The 16,424-nt window shown below is 38.6% G+C and overlaps 2 protein-coding genes across 3 annotated transcripts in view; one reads left to right on the top strand and one right to left on the bottom strand.

The window, feature by feature from the left end:
• The window catches only part of COG5 (component of oligomeric golgi complex 5), a 441,109-nt gene extending 430,451 nt beyond the window's left edge, over positions 1 to 10,658 (top strand). The window contains exons 20-22 of the mRNA XM_007504435.2: positions 3,502 to 3,628; positions 4,717 to 4,796; positions 10,118 to 10,658. Of these exons, the coding sequence (XP_007504497.2) occupies positions 3,502 to 3,628; positions 4,717 to 4,796; positions 10,118 to 10,232 (322 nt within the window). The 3' untranslated portion in view covers positions 10,233 to 10,658. The remainder of the gene's footprint in view (positions 1 to 3,501; positions 3,629 to 4,716; positions 4,797 to 10,117) is intronic.
• A 449-nt stretch (positions 10,659 to 11,107) lies between these two features.
• Positions 11,108 to 16,424, bottom strand: part of HBP1 (HMG-box transcription factor 1) — a 32,392-nt gene continuing 27,075 nt past the window's right edge. For both annotated transcript variants that reach the window (XM_056799522.1, XM_056799523.1), the window contains exons 10-11: positions 13,594 to 13,735; positions 11,108 to 12,211 (exon numbers count right to left, since the gene is read on the bottom strand). In XM_056799522.1, coding sequence (XP_056655500.1) covers positions 12,194 to 12,211; positions 13,594 to 13,735 — 160 coding nt within the window. In that variant the 3' untranslated portion in view covers positions 11,108 to 12,193. The remainder of the gene's footprint in view (positions 12,212 to 13,593; positions 13,736 to 16,424) is intronic.

Here is a 16,424-nt window from a genome sequence, read left to right as displayed (position 1 = left end):
TCCCTTCTATCTGGGCCCCAAAGGCCAAGAAGCAAGCAGCCATGTGTTCAGAGACAATTGAAGGAGCCCTTGAGGTGCGTCTTGTATAACCTCCTTGTTTTGTAGATGAGGAAGTGTAGCCCCACGGCTAGTAAATGGCAGAGCCAAGATGCAAACCTGGCCTCTGACTCCGAAGCCCAGTTCTTTCCTCCACTCTGTGCTCGCCCTGGGGAGATCCTTCATGAAGTTCACTGAACTAGATCTCCACAAACTATAGCAGCCCAAATCAGTGTGTTGTGTGCGACACGGAGCTGAGGCCATCCCGAGGCTCTGCCGATCGCTCTGCCCTTAGGTTGTCGCAGCTGCGTCCTCTCAGGTAGGCCTCAGGCGGGGCCTTTCCTCTGGCCCATATCCTACTGCGTCCCTCCCCCACTAAATAAACTTCTCTGTTTAACTTGGAAAACCCTCCAGAGCCTGCCGCAGCCTCGCTCCCCGCCCTCCTTGTATGTTACTGCCTTGTATTCTCTACTCCAACCACTCACTACATACATAGAAAGCCCTGTGCTAAGGCCTGGGCATACGAGTAGAAACAAGAGTCCCAGCTCTCAAGGAGCTCACCTTCTAATGAGGGAGACAACATCAATGAGAGGTCCAATTGCAATCGGAAAGAAATGTCCCGTCATCCTGAAGGTTTTGTGCCAAAGCCGATGCTAATGCCTCTTCTTTAATGTCATTTCTACTAATAAAATCATCTCGTGTGTGTGTGTGTGTGTGTGTGTGTGTGTGTGTGTGTGTAAAGGAGAGAAAAAGGGACAGACAGAGAGCCAAGTCCAGCATTACTGTCCGTGACTCCATTGACCTTGCAGGAAGCGGCCTGCATCGTCAGCTTGGCCTTGCCAAAACAACAGTCACCATGACTCAGCTATGGAGGAAGCCAAGAAAGTGACTAAAAGATCCCATTCCTAACAGTGAGTCAGCCGAGCCAGCATGGTTGTCCTGGGTATGGCACGGCGTATATGGCTACAGAGACAGAGCTGTGTGCGTGGGTCTGTGTCTATCTGCCTCCTTTAGGGTGAGAGGAGAGAGTTCTCCTCATTGTATTTGTATAGACCCAGTTGTTGGTCTGGGGCTGATACCGAAAAGACATTGAATGAATGAATATTTGTTAACTAATCCGTTGCCTGGTTGGGAATGTTGTCAGAAGGATTCTGGGATAGCAGTTGGACCAGGTGGTCTCTGAAGTCCCTTTCAGATTTGGGGATCCTGCTTCTCCTGTGTGACCTGCTCCTGGGACCAACACCGGAAACACAAGGGTCCTCATCCTCCCCATCTTTCTCCTTCCCTCCAGAGAGACCACAACATGGTGTCTCTGGATCCCATCACCGTCATTGCCATGCCTGCGCAGCGCAGGGCTTCATCTTCACAGGATTCGAGAAGCAAGCCTTTATTGTTACTCATTATTACTGCAGTGCGTCCTTGTGCCCAGTCAGACAAGAGCCTAACCCTACTTCTGAGTGATGTCAACACTCTGATCTATTTAAGGCTTGGAAAGAGCTTTCAGCTTTCCCAGGTCCTATGATGATCTGACGACAGAGCAATTAAGGCTTTGAGGGGAAGGCAGTACTGCGCCATTAGGGATATGCTCCAACAGAAGGGTGGGAGAAAGACTGGTGCCAATAAAGACAACAAATAGGAATTAACAAAGTAGGGGGGAGGGAGAATAGGATGAAAGGTTTGGGGGGGAACCAGCATTAAAAATGATGATGATTCTATCTGGAATTCTAATATCCTTTCCTTAAGTCCCCAAAAAGCAGAAGAAAAGTATTTTGTTCTTTTCATTCCTCTAGTTTTTGCTCTTATGAGACATCAAATATATTTTTCTTTTCTGTGACTTCCTAGCCTTCATTGTTACTGAGCAACCAAGGACCCTGTGTTGATTCCACTTGAGTCACACCTATCGGTTTTTCAGCTGTTCATATAGTCGGGCAGGCTTCAAATGATAGTCAAAATAGAACAAGATGGTACAGAATAATAATCAGGGAGAAACGACTGGCTAAGGAAAAGAGCCAAAGTTCTCCCCTTCCACCCTTCTAGAGAAATCATTCATGCCCTAACTCAGCTCCAGGGTGCTTGTCCAGACCAAGGTGGGAAAGACAAAGAGGCCCTAAGAAAGCTCTAAATCATAGAGGAGACCGGCTAACACTCCTGTCCCTCCTTAGTGTGTCGTCTGAACCTAAAATTCACAGCAACTGTTTACCTGAAGAGTCCAGTTTCCGAGTCCCAAATTCTAGAGATTCACATTATAATCTCTCTCTCTCTTTTTTTTTTTTAAAGAAGCATGATATCTTTAGAGGTTAATGTCTTCCCTGAGTCACTTAGCATCATTGGAAGCATCCTGGTTAATAAGGAAATCATTTGCTCTTATCCATTAAGTCTTAATAATATTTCGTATATCATCACAGAGATTGTTTACCTTTGGTGCTATGCTGATACCTCTGTGCCTTCTCTGTGCATAGTAGCGAAAAGGGGTAAAAGTTTTAAGAAAATAGAGGTTGTTCAAAAGAACTCACTTCATAATTTCTTGTATGCTCACGATGTCAGACATTTCAAAAGATACTTTTTCCTCTCTTCATTGGATGTTGGGGCCAACTCTAACAAATATTTGAAAGAACTTAGCCATAAATTATTTTAATCTTAAATATTCCCTACCATAAATGGGCTTTTTTTCTGCTAATGGGAAGCATTCATACTACAGACTGCAAAATCATTTTCCAGAATGAAATTTTCCAAGAGTAATTTTGTGATGTCTGGAATTTATGCTCTTGACATCTCAGCAGTGTCTTAATCAGTTCCCTTTTGTTTACAAGTCAAATGAAGATTTATTTTTTAACTGCTAACACTTCAAATTCCACCTGGAATGTGTGTATTGTGGGGGTCGAGGAAAAGGGAGAAAGATTGGGAATCAAGCTGTGTTCTTTCTGCCTCTTAAATCAAGTACCAGAAATAAAGATTCTGCAATTAGACATTAATGGGTAATTATATTGGTGACGCACAAGAGACAGAATCAAAATCCAGCCTTGCTTTCCATGGCTCTATTGACAATAAAAGCAGTGACCTGTGTAGCAAGCTTGGCCTTGCCAAAAGAATAGCCAGTGTGACTAAGCGATCCAGGAAGCCAAGAAAGCAAATCAAAAGATTTCATTTTTTACAGTGAGTCAGCTGTGGGGCAGAGCTGCCATAGGTATGGTGCAGAGAGTTCTAGTAATGCTGGTTCATAGCATTTCATGGAGCTAAATTGAAACCATGAGGCAAGCAGAGAAAGCATCAAGGAAAGGATTGAGGGAACAATTAAATCGTGTTACCTGCTGAAATGCAAAGCTTCCATGTCTTTCATTAACTTGTTATTATGTTTCTTTATTAGAGAAGCCCAGCAGGAATGTTATTATTAAAAGAGAATGCTTTATACTTTCTAAATAACTTCTTTTGGCAGTGCAAAATCATGTTTGTTCTTCCTTCTTTCAGACCTCTGCTCTTTCAGACAAGCGAACATGTAGCCAATAGCCCAGCCCTGGGGGATATTATTCCATTCAGCATTATTATTCATTTCTTATTTACAAGAGCTCCAGCCGAGTTGAAATCTCCTTTCCAGGTAATAATTTAAAGCCATCTTTCTGTCATGCGTCTCTCCCATTTAGGTTTGGCTGTTTTGAAGGCATAAGACAACAGAGCTGGTTGATCTTACCCATCTCATGTGCCAAAGTCTGTTATTTTCTAGCCTTGGAGAAGTAAAGATTAGAGGACACCACTTCACTCAAAGTCTCTTTAAAAAAAAAAAAAGCCAAGATTGGCCTTTTAAATGCTAGTGATGAATAATGCAATGCTAATACAACCTTCTTAATTACTTTTGCTGACACACCCATGAACTGGTAATTACTGGCGTTCTTACTCCATAGTCTCCTTCACACACTCCAGCCAAACTCTCCTTGCCCTTCTCTAATCTTGGCACTTCATCTCCTGCCTCCATGCCCTTGCAAAGCTATTCCCCATGCCCGAAGCGTGCTCCTTCCTCACACCTTCCCCCACCTCCCCCACAGAACCCCCGGCGCCCTTCCAAGCTAATCTCAGAGCCGCCTCCATGGAGCGAGTGTACATACTTCTCCTTCCTGTTGTGTCTCTCCAGTAGACTGTCAACTCCTTGAAGGCAAGGATGGATCTGTTGGTTTCTATTCTTTCCCATCCTCGGCACTTCCCATTTTGGCCTGGATCTGGAATGTCCTCAGTTTAAGGGAACAACCAAGGAGGAGGCTCTCAGTACCATTTCAGGATGGCAACTGCTCAGCCACTTAGAATCTAAGAGCGTTGCCTGGCGAGCTGAGAAGTGAAAGGTCTGTGTGTGTCTTGGCGACAGAGCTCGGAGCCATGCCTTTCAAACTCCAGGCCAGCCCTCTTCGTGACACCAGTGTGCCTCACCGAGTGGCTAACATGATCTGTATTAGATTGGACTGGAATTCCAGGAAGCATTTTAGTAGTCAAAGAGGATACCAACAATTATACTAAGTATGCCCTGTCTGAGCGGTCTTCATGTATTCCTCACGATTTCTGCTATGAGGCAAATGCTTGGGAGCAAATCGCACCTTAGGAATCCCAAGGAAATGGGGAATTGGTATCAACTGATATTGCTGTTGTGTTTGCATTTATTTTCTCTGATTGGTGTCCATTTGTGTCTCGTTGCTTTAGAGAGCAGAGTGGTCCCATGCAAGATACTCCCAGTGGCTGGATGATCATCCATCAGAAAAGGACAGGCTCCTTCTTATCAGGTACAGCAAGTTCTAACCCCATTTTTGTTGGTTAGCCCAGGAAAGTGAACTTTAGGTGAAAGCCCTAAGATTTGTTTTCTTGAAAGAAAAAGGCAATTAACAAGCATTGTGATCTTAGCGCTGTTCTCACCCCCAGTAATACTGCTCGTGATATTTTTTAGCATTGTTTTTGCCATTTCCTCTGTCTGCTGTTGTGGCTCAGGCTTAAGGCTTCCCATCCCCTTTCATACTGCTCCATGAGGGGCTTGCAGTGTCTCATCATTCCTGCTTCTGAAAATTCACCAATGTCGTGGAGTCCTTAACTTAGCACTCCATCTTGCATCTTCCTCTTCTCTGGTATCATTTTGGGTACTTAGGCTTTGAACGTTTCTAAAAATAAGGCATTCACATGGGATCATGTCAGTCAGTCAACCAATCAGTCACCATTTATTAAGCACCTACTCATGCCAGACACGGTGCTAAGCCCTGGGGTTAAAAAATGGTAAAAGACAATCCCTGCTCGTAATTACATACAAGTAAGGATAAATAGGAAATAGTAGGGAGCAGGTTGTGTAAGAGGACTGGAAAGGTTATAAAGGACCTTGAATGCCAAATAACACCAAAGTTGTGAGTTTGAATGATGGGGAATATGGTTGTCCCCTCAACAGTAATAAGAAAGTTTGAAAGAGAATTTGGTGCAAAAGATAGCTACGTTTTGGACATTTTGAATTTAAGATGTGTGGGACAATCCAGTTCAAGCTGACCTAGAGAGTTGGAGATGTGAGACTGGAAGTGAGCAGAGAAGTTTAAGTCTGGAATCATCTCAACAGAGATGATAATTGAACACAAGGAAGCTCATGAGATTACTAAGAGAAATAATATAAAATAAGAAGAGGTCCCAGGACAGAACTCTGTGATCATGTGTCCTCTTTAAGCAGTTCTAACTAGTTGAAATACATCCCAAATGCAGATATGACAACACTGACACAATGTTGGTTTTCTGCTCTTAATTTTACTATACCATTAATTTTTTTCTACCTAATAGATTTTTTTTTGCCAAAAAGTGACTAGAACCTCTTGTTGGCCCCAGAGCCCATTCTTGGCTTCCCTACTGCGAAAAGTAGGGAAGAGACAAGTCCTGAGTTTGTTCTTCGCTTTAACTAAGTCATATTCCAGGTGCCTGCTGAAATGGCCAGTATTTTATTCTGTTTTTGTTTAGTGGACTTGAAAATAAGAAAACTATTGGAGAAATTCAGTGGGAAAATTCAGATTGATATTCTAACACGATTACAACCTATGAAGATCCAGAAAACCTGTCTCTTTTAAAGGGTCGGTGTAGCTAGCTCTCTTGGGCCTGTGAGAGCACACGGGACATTTTTCTTCTCCAGTTGGCTCTACTTAGGCTTTTCCCCATCATCTGATTCAGATTAAGCAAGAAAGGTAGGAGGTCACGCAAAGATCAGTTAGTTTGGTCTATGGGAAAAGCCTTGGAGAGGAAGCATGTGGACAGGGACCTATTTGACATTTCTGCATGACTTGTTCATTGTCAGTTACTATGATTATTCAGTGTTGTCGGCTGAATATGGGAAAAGGGTTCATCTAGTTACAGAATTTCCTTTTTTTCTTTCTTGATTAGCAAGAAGATTAACAAACCAGTCAAATGGCTGCAGTTAGGTTAGGTTTTATAAGAAATCTGTCATCTCTGCCTTCTTCTATAAATGCATTTGTTCAAGACTTCCTCTGCGGTGTGGTTACTAAATCTATGTGTAATGCCTGAAAATATTCCAAGATATGGCATGCCTGTCGAGGTCTGCAGATCTCCTGGCAGCCAATTGTTAATAATGGTGCTGGGGCGGCGCCCTCCTCGCGGAGTTCCTAAACACTAAGATGTTTTTGATGCTGCCCACAGAGTTCAAGGAACTCTGTCATTTGACCAGGCTTGTCTTACCTCCTGTAGCACAATTAGTTTTGATTTGTCATCTTTGCCTTTGTATTGGATAGCTTTACCTTCACTGGCAGATCAGCCCAGATGCAGGGAACTCGCGTGCTCGCTCGCTCCGTCTCTCCCTTGATATATAGAGATGTATCAGTGAATTTCTTTCACTTTCAGGCAAACCATCTTTTAATATCATTCCCTTTATCAGAAGTATGAAATCTTTTAGACCATCACAAAGTAGGGCAAATTGAGGGCAGGGTGACTATTTCTACTGAATAGCTACTATGGAATTCTTAGTCTCCCTCTGCTTTTGCCAGTGTTGCTGTAAGGTTTGAATGGTTCATTCACAAAGCTTTTTTTCCTCATCCGATAAGCATTTATTAAGCACCTACTAAAAGCAAGACATGTTGAGGCAACAGGAATGCCAAAGCCTGTGAGCCTCGAGATGCACAGAGGCCAGGAAAGCTCTGCACTGATGAGGCCCTCAGGCAGACTTGGGAGTTCCTACCCAGGGTGCTGAAATGCTCCAATTCTGATGTAGGGAACGACTTGAACATTAGGCCTCATGAAGGTAACCGAGATCTCCTTACGGTAGGTAGTGCTGAGGTCCCTGCAGGGGACTACTGTGGCTCCTTCTTTATCCCTGGCATCAAATATAAACTTATATGTTTGGCTTTTAAAGCTTCACAACTTGGCCCCAACTTATTTTTCCTAACATCACGTTACTCCTCTTCTCTTTGCTCCTTGTACATAGTACTCCAACTCTTTATCGTCAAGCCTTTGCACTGGCCACCTCCCATGCCTGGACTGCATTCCCTCCTTACCTTGCCAAGGGAATCCTTCATTTCAACACACACGGAGGCAGCACCTTCCAACTCATTATTAGTGCTCTCACCATCTCCCTTGTACTTACTGTACAGCAGCCGTGGCATAGTGGAGACAGTTGACTTTAGAGACCAGATGACTTAGGCAAGTCTATAGCATATCCCGCACTGAGAGATGGAATTTCTTCATCCAAGAATTCCCTACATCAGTAATGTCAAGCACAAACAGAAACCAGAGGCCACTAAGCTTTACATGAGGGTCCCTGCACAGCACATATTGACTTAGAAAAAACAATGTTTTTGATGTTATGGCTTATTTGTATTTTGTTAAGCATTTCCCAATGACATTTTAATCTGCCTCTGGCTACACCAGGGAGTGTCAGCTACATTTTTAATGCTTTTGCCCCAAATCAATGAAATCTTCAGACCATTTCTCATCCTTATAAGGCAGCCCCAGATGGTGGATAGCTGTCCTCAGAGCCAGAAAAACCTGAATTCAGATCCCACCTGTGGCACATACCTGCTGTGTGAGCCTCAGCCAGTTACGTCTCATAGTAATTTTTATGGCAGATGATGGGGCCAACTTGCAGTAAGTAGTATGAGTTCCCTAACTAAAATCTAATACAAGTCCAGTCCCTATCCACATTTATAAATATTGCCTGTACTTTATCATTTATGTGTATATGTTTTCTCCTCTGCTAGAATATAAACTGCAAAATATTCTTTTTGTCCATGTCAAATTTTTTTATTCCTGCCCCCTTCCCAAATGCCTGGGACATAGTAAATGAAAATACCGGTTTACTGATTGATCCAAGTGAAGAACATAAGGAAGAGCAATAACAGGTAGAACTAAGAATGTCATAGGAAAAACAGTTGTACAATGAGGTGACATAGTCACATTACAAAGTGCTGAGAGATGGAATAGGTTAGGATTAAGAAAAGCTATATTATGTACATCACAAGCCCCTTGGCACTTCATGTTTTTCTGTCACTCTGATGATATTCTTGATAAAACACTAATAAATGCTTAACCAAATTCATTTGAGCTTTCGTCCACATTGTATAAAATCATGTAATCAGATTTCATTCCTTTTATGAAAAAAGGCCTCATCCCGTACATGACTAAAAAGATTGCCCTCTATGAATTTCAAAGTATCTATTTTATTATCATCTGTGTTAGGGAACCTATGGCACTTGTGCCAGAGGGGCTGCTCTGCTCCCCTCCCCCTTCTCCATCCCGCCTGAGAACATTTCTCACATGTCCTGCCTCTGCCCTTGGGGCAAGGGAGGGGGGCTCACATGCAGTATGAGGCTGCAGTTTGGGCATAAGATCCACCATCTATACCAATCCCCTGTCTCTTTAGAAATGCTGTCTAATTTATGTGTTTATGAAGGAGTAGGAATTTCAGTAAAGGGGTAGAAACAGTGACAAAGAGCATCATTCAAAATAGTATAGGGGCACAAATGAAATTTTAATTTCAAATTATCTGTGCTTTTATATTTCTGCAAAACAATTTTCAATTATAACTTTCTTTTTAACCTAGGTTTTATTAGAAGAATTATCTTACTAAAAAGTAGTATTTAAAAACTGATACTTTCAAGAAATCCTAGGCAAAGGATTTATGTTCAAGGATATATTTGCCACGCAATGAGACTGATCACATAGATATGATACTAATATTGGCTTTCACAGAAATGTTAAGTCTACTACTTTATGAAAACATTATTTCTAAAATAGAAGTTCAACAAGATGGTTAATAATGGTTAATAAAGATGGAAATAATATTTATATGGATGAGGATGATTGTAGTCATGAAAGCAGATATCTAAGTAAATCCAACTCTGTAACCCAACAGCTTAATTTTTGTTATTGGAGTTTAATTTACTTTAAATGCCAAGTCAGGCTTATTACAAAAATAGTAATCTCCTGTGCTCTTAGTGTGTCTTTCTGTTGTTGTATTGTCTTCTCCCACCACTTACCAGTTATTCCAGGTCTCTGGCCTCATAGGAGCTCTGCAGACTTCTCTCATCTAAAAGGTGGCTCTCCATGGTGCTGATTTACCTCTTATGAGCTCTATAAAGCTCACATAATAGCTTAAACATGTTAATAATTACCTTCCATTTAAAAGTTTTTTTACTATAAGGCAGCCAAAACTTTCCTTCTACTTGGTTTTAGGAAACCATAATATTTATTTTTCTGAAAGTTGCTGATTTATGTGATTTGGATAAGGGAATAAACTGGTTATCTACAAAGATAGCAAATAAGCTTTACATTCTGAATATTTTTTAACACAGCATGAAAAAAATTTTTTGGACACTCCCCACCCCCCAGGGCAACTTTTAATAGAGGCTCTATGGCCTTCAAGTAGTTTAGTTTGTCTTCTGATTTTATGAATAAACCATAAATTAAGCAGATTGCATTGTAGTGTTTCATTTTCAAAACCCATTAAAATTGTGAAAAGCATAATTCCAATAAACCTGTTTTTAGTGTTGTGAATTAGTATCTCTACAGATTTAACTGTATTTATTAATAGCTTTTCCCAAACTCATCTTTTAACTATTTCTGTTTTTAACTATTTCAGAGGAGCCCTGGAAGCCTATGTTCAATCAGTGAAAAGTAGAGAAGGCAAAGAATTTGCGCCAGTTTATCCAATAATGGTTCAACTGCTTCAGAAAGCAATGTCCACTCTTCAGTAATTACCTCAAATGTTCCCTTATCTTCTTTGATTTCTTATGCTTACTAACTTTCCTTCAGCAGTTACTTTTCAAACTAAACAGCATACACTACTCATTTTTCCCCTTTTCCACTGTTACAAAGAGCCACATCTCAAAGTTCCATTTTCTTAGTCCCTCTTTTCTTGATAACATGTTGTAACACTTCATGTTACACAAGTATCAAAGCGTTATTTATAATCTAAATATACTTGTGGACCTGATTCTGACCATAAAAAAACCCAATCTAATTGTCCTCATTGTAAGACTGGACAAGAATTATCTCTCACCACAAAAAAAATGGGTAAGCACATTTTCAAGTGGTTTGGCTAAAGCTGTATAAGTGTAAGACATATTCTATTCTCTCATTAGACTTCCCCTAAAATAAAGAATAAAGTGCTTTTATTTGAATGTTGTGTCCTGTTCTTTTCATTGGCCTATAAAAATTTATGACACCAGGGATAGCTGTGGGAGGTCGTGGGTTTAAATCTGGCCTCTTCCTAAATGTATGTAGTCACTTATTGCCAACTGCTTGGTTCATGACATACTGCTCATCTGCCTCGAAACCAATATACATACAGTATTGATTTCAAGATGGAAGGTAAGGATTTTAAAAAACATGCAATACCAATTCCCTGTCTTAAGGCTGAAATTACTTCTTCCATTAGCTTTTCTTTTTAAAATGTCATAACTTTGGATTTATTTTATGGTTCTCAGAAGGATTAAGTCAAAATAGCTCCAGCAACGAAATAAATCACATTCTTTTAATAGATACCTAGAGTCAGTTCTTATTACTTGAAGCTCTCATCACTGAATTCATATATTTAAGAACCAGATATCCTATTATAGAAATACACAAATAGTTTTTTAAGGTTTTATTTGAAATAATATACAAGAATATAGTGTGCAAAATTTAGGGGCAACATCATGAAGACGTGTAATGAACTCAAATCAATTTTACAGCTGTGATTCCTAACCAGAAACACCACTTGTTAAGTAACATGAAAAGCCATGATTGTAGCTCAGAGCAAAAGCAGCTGTATTGCCAATGGATTTGCTCTAATTTTAAACAGTTGGAGGAAAAAGTAAAGTGCAAGTGTTGCACTGCCCATAAGTGCAAAATCTGCCCCCACCATGAAGATATCTGTTGACAAAAATAAGATACTTAAGATATATGGTTGAGGAGATAGAACAGAGTTTAAAAATACAATGGTGATGACAATGTGCTAATAGCACCTCATGGTGTATATACCAGTGCTATTAACTAACTTTACCTTGGCCTGGGCTAGTTTTTCCATAAGGGCTGACAGTCCTGCCACCTGGTACAAAACGTCACATGAGTCAGAATACATGCCTGCAGCATGCACTGTTACCAGGGGGTTTCCATGTCCGGTTAAGACCATTCACCTGCCACATGTCCTGGTTGCCTCTTGGCACTGGCCAGACTGGGAGCTTCTGTGTTTGGCACTGATGTTAGGGCCACATGTTTGTTGTTCAAGGAAATCCCAACTCCCGGCTTCAGTTTAATTACATAGTTTGTGCAATACATATTAATAAGCAATAAGGGTCCAATGTATAAACAGCAGTTACATATTTTAAAATTCCCCCTTTTGTACATTTTAAAATAAAACATTTATACACTTCTCTTTCTACTGTACTTTAGCACCACAGGATATCAATTTTCAAGCCTATATTACCTGATAGACATATATGAAGTTTGGAAGAAAATAAGGCAATTTGGTTTACAATGTTGATAGTTTTAGCTTACTTAATGCTCTATTGTAGAAAGCAAATCCTCACTTATTTCAGGACTCAATGCTATCAGTATTTTTATGGTCACACAAATTCAAGAAAAATGGTGAGGCCTTGATCTTCTTAAGTCTTTTTTCCCATCAAGTGTCAACAGTTTTGCAAATATAGACTTAAGAACAATAAAATATCTTGATTTAATGTTGTTGAGAGCCCTGTGGAAATAAAAGTGAACTTAGTGAACATTTATTTTTTAAAAATCTTTTATAAACATTATAAATCAATATTTCAAAAACACAATTTTAAGACCTAAAATATGTTAATAAAATCAAAGCCAAGCCCTCAAAAATACCCATGGAAATAAAGACAACACTGAAACCTTATTTAATGGCCAAGCATTTTCTTATGAAAAGAAATGCATATCCCTAATTACAAAACAAGAGCTAACATTTACATGGTGCTGTTTATTTGGCAGGCAATAAGCAATGTTTTCTAATTAACTCATTTGATATTCACAACAACCCTGAGAGGTAGATGGCTATTATCCCAATTTTACAGGTGAGAAAACTGAGGCAAACAAGGGTTGAATTACTTGTGCAGGGTTACATAGCATCTGAGGCCAAATTTGAACTCATGTCTTCCTGACACCAGGCCCAATACTCTATCCACTGAGCCACTTAGGTATTATTTCCAAAATTTATTAAGCTCCTAAAGTGGCATGCAAAAATCTGAGTTTGAATCCTATCTTAGAGTTATTAGCTATTTTGACTCTAGCTAGGCAAGTCATTTACTCTCAGCCTCATATGAAATATAATGGGATATCACCTAGTTCCAAGGGTTGTTGGGAAAATCAAATAAGATAACATGTAAACCATTATATAGTAGTGTTTCATCATCATCATAAGGGATAGCTTATAAACCAAAATTCTTGCATGAAACCCTGGAGTTTTTTGTAACTATCAATAATATTTTGCTTGAAATTATAAAGAAATATTATTGGCCTTCTTAACCATCAGAGCTCCCCTAAATATTGCACAATACACCAACTATACATACCACATACTGTAATGCAGTTTAGCCATTCTCTTGCTGTCCATTCCATTTAATGAGTTTTCATCAACTCCAGAAATTATAAGCATGCTAGGAAGTGTCAATATTTTGTAAACATAGCAAGGCATCTTCTCCAGACCTCTCTTTCACACAAGAAAAAGGTCTTAAAATAGCAATTTATTGTGATTTTTAACCAAAATCCACCTTTTAGCCAATCCCTGTCTCCTAGCATATCAGATAAGGGATAAAGCCTTGTATTCCTAATTTTCAGACCAAGTTCAAACTGACTGAAGATTAAATGGCTCTTGTTCAATAAGAAAGCTATCCTTCTTAACATGAAAAGTGTTTAGGCAGCACTGATGAATATAATAGGAGGAAAATGATAAATTCAGTTCAATAGCAGGCAAAAACATTAACAATGATTAAAAAAAAAAGCTAGGATATTGTGAAATACTAGGTATTCTTCCATAAAAATTAACAGAAATGTGAGAAGATAAAAGTTTTAATCACTATTAGGACTTTAAAGCCATTACTCTGTGAAACATACTGAATTGGTTCTTTTCCGTTTCCAACAGTCAGGATTTAAGCGTTTTTGTTCTTCAGCCAAAGCCTTGGCTTCTAGTGTGTACATTCTTCTTTCTTCATTTTTCATTTTCTTCCACCTATCACCAAGTATCACGCTTATGGCTCTGGAAGACAAATATTTTCAGAATGTTAAAGGTAAAAATGTAAATATAGAATAGGAAAAAAATCATAACATTATTTTATCAAATGTATTGAAGAAAAAAGATTAAGACAGTAAAGTCTTTCCCCACTAAAATAAATATTAGCTTTACCATACTTGAGTAATGTATACTATTAGGTATAGGACCAATACTGCAATTTATTAAGAAGAAAACCAAACTAATGGAGTCTACCCTGGTCCCTATATATAATGATATGGCTCAAAGGAAATGTTTTTTAAATCATTTAATTCAATGGTGTCAAACTCAAATAGAAATGGGGGCCGCTAAACCACACAAAAGAATCCCTGCAGGTGACATATAGACTTAAAAAACACATTTATATAAGTTTGTGTGTGTATATGTGTGTGTGTACACAGTTTTAATACAACATTAAAGCCAGATAGAAACGACATTATAGGAGGCAGCTGGGTAGCTCAGTGGATTGAGAGTCAGGCCTGGAGACAGGAGGTCCTAGGTTCAAATCTGGCTTCGGACACTTCCTAGCTGTGTGACCCTGGGCAAGTCACTTGACCCCCCCCCCCCCATTGCCTAGACCTTACCACTCTTCTGTCTTGGAGTCAATACACAGTATTGATTCCAAGATAAAAAATAAGGGTTTAAAAAAAAACAAAAAAGAAAAGAAACCACATTTTAATCTGGTTCAGGTTACAAATATGGCACCTCCAATTTAATCTATCCTCTTATAAATTTTCAAAAGCTGTTCCATACAATCAGGACTATGATGGCTATAAATATCAAAAGAATGAATATGAACAAGCTCTACAAATTAGAGAAAACTAGTGGGAAACACTGAAGTCAACCTAATTTTCTGCCAGTGATATTTCCATATTAGATCTATCCCCGAGTTATTTTTTCATTTATTACTACATTATGCTGATGACCCTCTTTTATCTATTCACTACACTATAAGTGACTAACTTCATTACTTGCCCTTTTTAATCAACTCATTACTTTGCTCCAAATATCAGAATTTGCAAAATTTTAATTATTCCTTGACATGCATACAACCTATCTTTAATAAATGAATAAGAAAATTTAAAAGGTAAGGAGACCTCACACAGAGAGCTATGACAGAAATTTGAGGTTAAAACTACTCATGTCTGCCCAACTCATCTGATATCATGTACATTCAGATAAGACTGATTCCTCTTTGGTATAATGCTTTAGTATAGTCCAAGTACTCATAGTAATGGTAGAACCATACAAAGGTAGTTGAATATTGGGCAAGATACATAAAGGAGATAAATACAGATATGCCCTCTGACACAGAAACCAGAACACAGAAACCAGAAGGACTAGAAAAGGAAATGCAAGAAAAACTCACATTTAAGAATTAGAGTGTATGATTTAGGTTAAATTTTAAAAAAAGAGAGAAGGGAAACCAGTGACTGGATTTCCTATCCCTTAAATTATAAGATTATTGATAGTGTCCTAAAAGTTCTATCTTATTATTTTATATCTATGCTTTATTACAATAATTTTTTAATTACCTGGAGAATTAGCATGTAATTTATAAGTTTTACTATATAGAAAAATTACATTCACATAGAGATATCTTTATTTTTCCTAAGACTATGAAATTATTATCTATATCTATAGATATACATATGAATGTATATGGCACAGCGAGGCATACATGAGAGCTCCACAAATCTTATTTGCCTAATTTAATACTGAATGATGTAAGATGTACATCTTTAAAGATTATAATTGGCTTTCTTTGAATATTCATGATTTTCCTTCTCTGTAGAGTTCCCTTAAAATGAAATATTAATATTTATCGACTATTTTTGCATTGAATTTCAGCATCTAATTTCAAGTTGACTTTCCAGCTTAAAATATAGCTTTAAGTTATATTCTACTTAAAAGTATGACCTCTTCTTTCTTCCATGCCTTATATTTTCTGTCATATAACTTGCCCAAGGAAATGAATTTTTCCTCACTAAAAACATTATTTCACTGGAAACAGGCAAAATTGTCAGGGCAGTGTTGAGACTCAAAGAATTATTATCCAGGATCAAAAATAAATCCAGATAGCTTCCTCTACTAAAGACCAGTAACATAAGTGAAAAGTTGGTCTTACGGGGAAAAAAAAACACAATCATAAAACAGTCTATCAAATATAATTATAGCTAACATAAAGGAAATTTAAATAGCTAATCATTTTTTAAAAGAGTGTCTTGTGAGGAAGCCAAGAAGAGTCCTTGGCTTAGGAGTTAGAAGACATAAATTTTAGATCTGGATTGGTCAAGCTGAATGACCCTGAGCAAGTCAGTGACCTCTTGGCTTTCACACTTTTAGTTGGGTACACTACTGCCCCCACCTACTTCAACTTTGTAAGTGCTGTGCAAAGGTTAAAGTGATCTCAAAGCCTACACAGAGAAACTTGTAAAACTAGGTGTAGACCAACATCTTAAATCATAAGGCCAAAATAGATTTCTAATTTAGACATAAAGGATGATGTAATAATAATAATAAGCAAATTAGGGGAGCATGGAATATCTATAGATAGGGAAAGAATTTATGATAAATAAGAGAACATTCTGCACAAACAAAACCAATGCAGCTAGAAGGAAAGCGGAAAACTGGGAGGAAATTTTATAGCGTTTCTCTAATAAAGGCCTTGATTTCT

This window comes from Monodelphis domestica, chromosome 5 (assembly GCF_027887165.1).
Source record: "Monodelphis domestica isolate mMonDom1 chromosome 5, mMonDom1.pri, whole genome shotgun sequence".
NCBI lineage: Eukaryota > Metazoa > Chordata > Mammalia > Didelphimorphia > Didelphidae > Monodelphis > Monodelphis domestica.
Note: the sequence above shows the minus strand (reverse complement) of the source record. Positions and strands in the feature narration are given on the sequence as shown.